Here is a 9,775-nt window from a genome sequence, read left to right as displayed (position 1 = left end):
CTTTAATGCATGAGTGAATTGCTGGAACCATAAATCTTTGAAATATTGTTAGGAGATACGCTTGGTGTGGTTGTGCAATACACGTCAAGGAACTCATAGTATCCTGAAGGGGATTCGCCGGTCATTCCTTATTGCATCCAATATACAGTTATTGGTGGGTATTGAAACAGGATACAGAAGAGTTAAAATCAAGTCTGCTAGCCAATAAGGAAGAAGAACACGCTAGGGCACAGTTACTTAGTCCACAAGTTATTAAGAACCCTAATGATAAAGTAAGCTGTAACTAACTCTGAGAGTTTGTTACAATTGAGGACGTGATACTATGAGATATAGTTCACAGTAGCTTAGCATACACTATCATTGTAACTCTATATATAGTTGTAATACCTTCATGCTTAAGCAATGAAATATACACATCATTTTTCAGTTTGTTTTTTCTCTTTTCTTCTTTATTCTCCATGAAAATTCAGTTACTCAACATGGTATCCATAGCCTCTTGATCTAAAGAACGCTTCTTCCGCGTGTTTTCTCTTCGTTTTTGTTCGCTTTTCTCTGGTTTTTTCTGGTTGTTGCTCTCCATGGCTTCGCGCAACAATGGCGTCGGAACTTCTGAGCTTGTTCCTGATCAGTCTAGTTTTTTTTTGTGTTCATCCTGGTGATGGTCCATCTTCTGTTTCAGTTACACCAGTTTTGAATGGTTCTAACTACCATTCTTGGGCACGCGTTATGCGACGCGCCCTTGGCACGAAGATGAAGCTTGAATTTGTGGATAGAACGATTCCACCGGTGGATGATGAATTTGATCCAACTTATCGTTCTTTCAATCGTTGCAACATGTTAGTACTTTCATGGATCTTGAATTCGGTTTCTCCCTCAATCTCTCAATCCATCATCTTCATGGATAACACCATAGATGTATGGAATGATCTTAAAGAACGGTTTTCTCAAGGAGATTTGGTTCGAGTTTTCAGAGCTAATGCAAGAGATTTATGCGTTACAACAAGAATCCAAGTCAGTTACCACCTTCTATTCAGAATTAAAGATTTTGTGGGAAGAATTGGAGATTTACATTCCTATACCTATTTGTAGTTGCAGGCATCAATGTGTATGTGAAGCCATGAGAAATGCTCGTAAGAATCATCTTCTGTTGTATGCTATGAGGTTTCTTACTGGTTTGAATGAGAATTTTTCCACGGTCAAGTATCAAATTCTGTTGATGGATCCTCTTCCTCCTATGAACAAGATCTTCTCTATGGTTTTGCAACATGAAAGACAGGGTAATCTTGCTCCTGTTGCTGACACTGTCCCTTTAGTCAATGCTGTAAATTCTGGTAAGCATAAAGGGAACTACCCAGGTAATTCATCCAAGAACCCTAATTCAAGATTTGGTAAACCTAGAATATGTACTTTTGTGGTAGAAGTGGACATACTATTGATACTTGTCATCAGAAATATGGTTTTCCTCCACACTTTCAGAGGAATTCAAGAGTTGGTCCATCTGCAAATCATGTTGCATCCACAGATAATGTTGGTGAAATTGTGGATTCTAGTGATCAATCTGAAGCAGTGCCAGCTTCTCCTACTATCACTACTGAGCAGTATGAAAAGCTGATGCTTTTACTTCAGAATTCATTCATTGCCCATGATTCAAAACCTGCGCATGCTTCTTCCAATCAGGTTTCTTCATTCTACTCCACTGATCATACATCAGTTGGAAAGCAAGGTACTTGTTTTGTCTATTCTTTAACATGTCATAGTTTTTCTCTCAACTTTTGGATCATTGATTCAGGAGCTAGTCATCATATTTGTGGCAATCTTCAGTGGTTTCATTCTTACAATGAAATCACCCCCATGCATATTACATTGCCTACTAGCCACAATGCAATAGCCAAACATGCTGGAACTGTTAAATTTTCTGATGCACTAGTCATTTTTAATGTGCTTTACGTCCTTGAGTTTCATTTTAATCTCATATATGTGCCTCAAATGTGTGATGCTTTGCATTGTACTGTCAATTTTAATAGTTCCAAATGCTTCATTCAGGAAAAGAGCAACTTGAGGATGATTGATTTTGGTGAAAGAAGAGGAGAATTGTATTACTTAGTCTTGCCAGATAGAGTTGCTTGCAACATAAGTCATGCCCCTTCTTATTGTCCTTTACCAAATACAGCTCAAACTCCTTCCCTTCCAGATAGTGCTCTCTGGCACTTTAGATTAGGACATTTATCTTTTTCTAGAATGAATTCTCTTCATTCTCAGTTTCCTTTTGTTAATGTTGACAATAAAGCAATCCGTGATGTATGCCACTATGCTAAACACAGAAAGCTACCTTTTGATTCCAGTAGTAAAAGAGCAAATAAGCCTTTTGAGCTAATACATTTTGATATTTAGGGCCCTATTGTTGTTCAATCTATTCATGGTCATTCATATTTCTTAACTGCAGTTGATGATTATAGTAGATTTACTTGGTTAACTCTTATGAAATCAAAATCTAAAACTAGAAAACATGTTATTGATTTTGTTACTTTCATTGAAACTCAGTTTTCTTGCAAAGTAAAAATTTTAAGAAGTGATAATGGCCCTGAGTTTATGATGCCCCAGTTTTATGCTTTGAAAGGTATTTTCCATCAAACTAGTTGTGTTGAGACTCCTCAACAAAATGCTAGGGTTGAGAGGAAACATCAACACATTTTGAACATTGTTAGAGCTTTACTTTTTCAATCAAATCTTCCTAAACAGTTTTGGTCATATGATGCTATTCATGCTGTCTATATCATGAATAGAGTGACCAGCCCCATAATGGACAATCAAACTCCCTATTTTCTAATTCATAAAGAAGTTCCTGATTTAAATCAACTCAAAGTTTTTGGTTTTCTTGTTTATGCCTCCACTTTACAGGCTCATAGAAGCAAACTTGCTTCTAGAGCAAGAAAATCTGTTTTTTTAGGGTATAAAGCTGGCATGAAAGGGATTGTTTTATTAGACATTAATACTAAGGAAATTTTTGTCTCTAGAAATGTCACACATCATGAGCACATTTTTCCTTATCAACCTATAAAATCTCCTTCTACCTGGAAATATTATCCCAATTCATCACCTTCTGACTCTATCAGTCATCATCCAGATGCTTCTTATTCTATCCTCACTCCTCCAACACAAATTTCCACACCTGATACTTCTTCCACTTCAACTACTTCTCCCACACCATCACCTCAACTTACCAAACCTATTAGAACAAAGCATGCCCCAGCCTATCTGTCAGACTACTCTTTACCCTATTGCATCATTTCATTCACTTGCACACTTATCACATTCACACAAAGCATTTTCTCTTTCTATCACACAAAGTACTAAGCCCAAAACCTATAAAAAAGCATGTCTGTCTGAATATTGGGTAAAGGCTATGGATTCTGAATTAGATGCTTTAGCTAAGAATGGTACCTGGACCATTGTGCAAACTCCTCCTAATGTGAAGCCTATAGGGAGTAAATGGGTTTATAAGATCAAGTATAAGGTTGATGGTAGCATTGAGAGATACAAATCCATATTAGTTACAAAGGGATATAATCAAGTTGAAGGTCTTGATATTTTTGACACCTTTTCTCCTGTTGCAAAGTTAACCACAGTCAGAATTCTATTGGCACTTGCATCCACCCAACACTGGAATTTGCATCAATTAGATGTAAACAATGCCTTCCTTCATGGAGATTTGCAAGAAAATGTTTACATGAGTGTCCCTGATGGTGTTGATAGTGCACCAAACACTGTTTGCAATTTACAAAAGAGTCTATATGGTTTGAAGCAAGCTAGTAGAAAGTGGTATGAGAAATTGACTTCACTTTTACTTAGTGAAGGATACACACAGTCAAATTCTGATTACTCCCTCTTCATCAATGCACATGGTTCTGATTTCACAGCTTTGTTGGTGTATGTTGATGACATCATTCTGGCAGGCTCCTCCCTTCATGAATTTGATAGAATCAAATCCATTTTAGATTCTAAATTCAAGATCAAGGATTTGGGAGTTCTCAAGTATTTCTTAGGGTTGGAAATTGCTCATTCTAATGCAGGCATCAATGTCTCACAAAGAAAGTATTGTCTGGACCGTTTAGATTCCTCTGGCTTATTGGGATCTAAACCTGCTAACACACCCTTAGATACTTCCACAAAATTGCATCAAGACAATAGCAAACCTTTTGCTGATGTGTCTTGCTACAGGCAGCTTATTGTTTAGATATTGTTATATCTAAACACGACAAGACCAGACATAACCTTAGCCACTCAACAATTAAGCCAGTTCTTAAATGCACCAACTATTGCACACTACAAAGCTGCTTGCAGGGTCATCAGATACCTCAAACAAAACCCTGGCCATGGATTATTTTTCCCCAGAAAATCAGATGCAGATTTTGGGTTATGTAGATGCTGACTGGGCAGGATGTGTCTTGATTACAGAAGATCCACAACAGGTTTCTGTATCTTTTTAGGTTCTTCTCTTGTTTCATGGCGTGCCAAGAAACAAGCCACTGTATCCAGATCTTCATCTGAAGCTGAGTACAGAGCTTTGTCTACTGCAACCTATGAACTCCAATGGCTTCTATATCTTTTGACAGATCTCAACATCATCTGCAGCAAACAACCAGTTCTATATTGTAACAGTCAAAGTGCTATACACATAGCATCCAATCCAGTGTTCCATGAAAGGACAAAACATCTTGAAATAGATTGTCACCTGGTTAGAGAAAAGGTGCAGAAGGGTATTCTAAAACTGCTTCCTATCTCCACTGATGAGCAACTTGCAGATTTCTTGACAAAACCTCTACCACCCCTAAGTTTACTACTTTCATTTCCAAGCTTGGGATGATCAACATCTATCATGCTCCAACTTATGGGAAGCTATTGAAACAGGATACAAAAGAGTTAGAATCAAGTCTGCTAGCCAATAAGGAAGAAGAACACGCTAGGGTACAATTACTTAGTCCACAAGTTATTAAGAACCCTAGTGATAAAGTAAGCTGTAACTAACTCTAAGAGTTTGTTACAATTGAGGACATGATACTATGAGATAGAGTTCACAGTAGCTTAGCATACACTATTATTGTAACTCATGCTTAAGCAATGAAATATACACATCATTTTTCAGTTTGTTTTTTCTCTTTTCTTCTTTATTCTCCATGAAAATTCAGTTACTCAACAGTGGGGGTTAATCGAACCTAAAGGTTAGTATGGCAACCCCATACGCTTTGAGTTTTACATGCATAAACATTAAACTTTTCAGGTTTCAAGTGCAACAACCTCTTCCCAACAATCAAGATATACAACAATCTTTGGAATTTATGTGCACACTTCATCTTGTTCATCGTCATCATCTTCTTGGTCAAGTTATTGCAGCAGACCCCCAACACAAGATCCAACAGTGCACTATGAATGCTCACGTATAAAAGTGGGAAACTGAGAGCTTTGCACATGGAAGAAGAGAATGAAAAGAAAATACATAAGGAAATCGTAATATTTAATATACTATATGTCGCAACAAATAAGTGATCTCACAATTTTTTAATCATACTATGTCAATGTTTATTATACTAAGATTTAACATTACAAAATGACAATAATTGATTATGTTTGAACTAAGTGAAATAGTAAAAAAATCAATTTTTTTTTGACAGAAAGTAAAAAAAATCAATTAAACTAATAAGTATTATTAAAAAAATTGACAACTGTTTAATTCCTTTAACACGAAAGTCTGATAAAGTAGGTGTTGCAAATAGGTTTTTGTTTTTTTTTAAGAAAAAATAAAGTATTTTTAGAACTCATAATGCAATTGCATAATTCTTACAAGAAAATGATGCATTGTTACCAAATAAACTAGTGAAGAGTCCTCGTGAGCTTAACTCAATTGATAAGGATAGTGCATAATATATGCAAGGTTTGGAGTTCAAACCTCGGCCACCAACAAAAAAGTAAACTAGTAAAGAAAACAAGTTATACTAATAAGTATTATAAAAAAAAAAATTAACAACTGTTTATTTCATTTAAAAAGAAAGTGTGTGATAAAATGGGTGGTGAAAATAGAGTTTTTTTTTTTTGGGTTAAATATGTTTTTGGTCCCTATATATACCAACTTTTCGTTTTAGTCCCTCTAAAATTTTCCTTCAACGTTTATTTCCTATAAAATTTTCAATCACTACTTTTGGTCCCTATTTTTAATTTAATTTTTGTATTTTTTAATGAAATTGTGCAGAAATGTGTAAAATATTCTAAAAAAAAATAGAATTTTTCAACAAAACACAAATTAAATATGAATTTTTAACATTAAAAAATACAAAAATTCATATTAAATTCATGTTTTGTTAAAAAATTCTAATTTTTTTTAGGAGAGATTAAATTTGTGTATAGTTTTACTCCCTCGATTTTTATACACACACTACCACACTAACCTTTCTATTTAATTTAGTCATGATTAGGTAAAATCAATTCAAATACATTTATGTAAACTTCATTTACATAATATATGTAAATTACAAGGTTTTATATCTTAAACAAACTCAATTCAATTACGTTTTATATTCTAATAATTTATACAGTGAATATTTTATATTCTAATAAAAGTGATATGGAGTTAAGGATAATTTAGCCAATAGTATTTTTTTTTTAAAGAAAAACAACATGAGTGTATTTTGTAACTATGGAGTGTGAAATTAGTAGTTTTTGTAATTTATATTAGAAGGCTAATCGGACCCACCCAACCCAAACAAAAATAAGGATTTGTTTCCCCCTCTTCAAAAACTTTGTTTCTTCAACGCAATACATCGCTTGTTCTATGAAGAAGCCGTTCCATTCCATGGAAAAGGAAAATTAAAAAAAATAGTAGTAAGAGGAAGAAAACGTCGACATCGCATTCGGCAACGGTAGATACAAACACCATCAATAATTTCCCCGATGATATACTAACTCACATAATCTCTTTTCTTCCAATCAAAGATGCTTTCAGAACCACCGTTCTCTCGAAGAGATGGCTACCGTTGTGCCACTCACTCTCCAATATCGACATCGATGATAAAGGCGTGAAAAATGAAGAGGACTTGATTCAGTTCCGCCATATGTTGGACGCCGTTATGTTTTCCACACGCTCTCAGGACCGTACCCTCAAATCTTTTACACTCTGGTGTGGTTCCAGCCTCTGGGATGCTAAGGCTGATTGTTTCACCATCGATAAATGGATCGAAGCCGCAACAGGACGCGGTGTTGAGCATCTCTATCTATACTTGTTTGAAAATCCTTTGGCACCTACCATTTTCAGCTGCAAAACACTTGTGGTTCTGAGTTTGACATATATTCGTGTTGCTGATATGTTTGATTGTTCTGTTCATCTTCCTTTGCTGAAAACCCTACATCTGATTTCCGTTTGTTTCCAAGATAGGGTGGATTTCATGAAACTCCTTTCTGGATGCCCGAAATTGGAATATACAATTTTAGTAAAGCCAAGCGTTTCAACTATTGAAGAAAATGGCGGTGTTCCAGCGAAAGGGTACATTAAAACCCTGTCTAAGTTGGTCGAGGCCAGTATCTGTTTATTCGAGGTTCCGTTAAGAGCACTCTATAATGTCCAGGCTCTACAAGTAATTGGGGTATGATAACGATACATCCTCATTTATCATCAATATTATATTATTACATTAACTCAACATTCTAATCATTGAAATCATAAGGATCTGTCAATTCAGTCCTCATTCTAATTCAATTTAATTGATTTAGGTTTATCTCTATGCAGCAATACCCAAATCTAAAAATTTAACTAAATTGATAGAACTAAATTTCTATTTCATAAACTTGAAGAACTAAATTGACAAATCGTTATAATTTTAAGGACTAGAATGCTAAAATTGATGATGTTCCATTTAGTTTGTTTTTATAATTCTTATGGTACTGTGCAGATGGGAAAGATTATTGACAATGAAGAAATCAATTCATATTGCAAAGGATTTCCTATGTTTGAAAACTTAACCGACCTTCGACTTTGTTGGACTCAATACATTCATAATTGGGAAGAGGTTATGGAAATGCTACAGTATTGTCCCAAACTTCAAGCTCTTAAAATTGGAAAGGTTTGTTTGTCACAACAATGGATAATCACTAGTTTCTACTTGTTCTTCTCTTTTCTTCGTGTCTTTTTACAAATCCTATTTTGTTTCATTTACAGTCAACAGATTCATCAACCAAAGCGGATTGGAAATACCCATGTCATGTTCCTGAATGTGTCACGTCACGCCTAACAACATGTAGAATTGAAAACTATGAAGCTTTTGAAGCTGATTTTCGATTTGCAACATACATTTTGCTGAATGCGAGACTCTTACAAGTTATGACCATTTTCCGTACTCTTGACCTGAAACCAATGGGGAGCCCCCATTTTTCAGAAGATTTAGCCTCCTGTCCTACAATCTCTCCCACATGTAAGCTGGAAGTGATATGAATGTTTCTAGTTCTTAGATATAGGTTTGGACGATATAGATTTGGTCTCCTTATACAAATTAATGGTCCTCCAATTCTAGGTTGCACTTGATATCTATGTAATGTATGTTTGAGTAGAACCATTTGTGGCTACTGCTGCTATATACTATGCATTTGTGACATTGAGTATTGGATTTGTTTTGAAAAGATACATTGCCTCTTTGATTGCAGTCTACATTCCTTTGCACAAATCACTCATTTAACCATTTAATCTCGATGTGTTTAGATATTTTGACTCTAGAGTTGCTGCTTGGGTGTAATGTAATTGATTCGACTTCTTAGCGTGCGCACAATATTCTCCATGACTTCTTTTTTTGTTATATTATCACTGGTATTCTTCAATTCGTCAACCAACTTATCATTCTTGGAAAATTTTCATGCTTGCATTGTTTACTTCAATTAACACCAACTGTCTGTTAAAATTAGATCTGGTCCATCATATGTTTTGAGCATAATTTTCTAAGTTTCATTTGTTGTTATAGCATGGAATTTTTTTTTCAGGATCTGGTATCTGCTCATATTGACTTATTTAAAACATATTTTTATTGAGTACATTTTCTAAGTTTCTTTTGTTGTTCCATCATATATTTTTTTTTTTAATCAATTTTTTTTCTCCTTCTGTTATTTCAGCAAAAAATTCTCTAATATTTCCACAACCAATGGATTTTAGACGTTGTTCAACCAAACTTGTAAATTGTTGATTGGATTTCTTTCCATCTTAGTTCAACCTAGATCTTGATACCGTACAATGGATCCAATGCTAGCTTTTTCAGGAGAAATTTTCTTAAAGCTTCTATTAAACCAACAATGTTATAATGATAATAATTCAAATCACTCATTAGAAGTGCTCCTATTCTGTGCTAGTAACTTTTGTGGTTGACTTATTGTACAGTGAAATTCAAATTTGTATGGCTTCTGTTATAGTTTTTGGTTGTGCTACGATAAGTTTGGTGTTTGTTCTGCAACATGAGATATTCTTAATTCTTTGGTTTGATTGAATCTTGGTTAACTTTAGGGCAAATAATTAATTAGGTGAATGCAAATGGAAATAAGTATGCTAATTTACAAAAGAGAGAATCATAATTCAACTGCAGTTTGATCCGATTGAACCATGGACCCTTAAACCTATAATATGCATCCAAATTGCCCATCTGTACTTACAATCCAAGAAGTGGCTATCATTTTCTTCAACTGCAGTTAGAGTCTATCCTTTATTCGTCTTGTGAGATCAAGTTTCAATCTTAATTCATTTAACAACTCC

The 9,775-nt window shown here is 34.7% G+C and overlaps 2 protein-coding genes across 2 annotated transcripts; both read left to right on the top strand.

Annotated features, from left to right (window-relative positions):
* The first annotated feature begins 1,117 nt into the window (after positions 1-1,117).
* LOC146921822 (uncharacterized) lies at positions 1,118-3,354 on the top strand. Its single transcript, XM_085711390.1, has 5 exons — positions 1,118-1,355; positions 1,523-1,723; positions 1,790-1,938; positions 2,044-2,298; positions 2,392-3,354. Exons 1-5 carry the CDS (start codon positions 1,118-1,120, stop codon positions 3,352-3,354), a joined length of 1,806 nt encoding a protein of 601 aa, XP_085567516.1.
* A 3,334-nt stretch (positions 3,355-6,688) lies between these two features.
* Positions 6,689-8,689, top strand: LOC146921821 (F-box/FBD/LRR-repeat protein At4g26340-like). The gene is made up of 4 exons (XM_085711389.1): positions 6,689-6,693; positions 6,830-7,631; positions 7,938-8,108; positions 8,204-8,689. The coding sequence occupies exons 1-4, from the start codon at positions 6,689-6,691 to the stop codon at positions 8,474-8,476; spliced, it is 1,251 nt and encodes a 416-aa protein (XP_085567515.1). The 3' UTR covers positions 8,477-8,689.
* Positions 8,690-9,775: the final 1,086 nt, after the last annotated feature.

This window comes from Medicago sativa, chromosome 5 (assembly GCF_051527215.1).
Source record: "Medicago sativa cultivar Bolivia chromosome 5, Bolivia_mono, whole genome shotgun sequence".
NCBI classification, from domain to species: domain Eukaryota; kingdom Viridiplantae; phylum Streptophyta; class Magnoliopsida; order Fabales; family Fabaceae; genus Medicago; species Medicago sativa.
The sequence above is the reverse complement of the archived record's forward strand: the minus strand, read 5'-3'. Positions and strand labels throughout refer to the sequence as shown.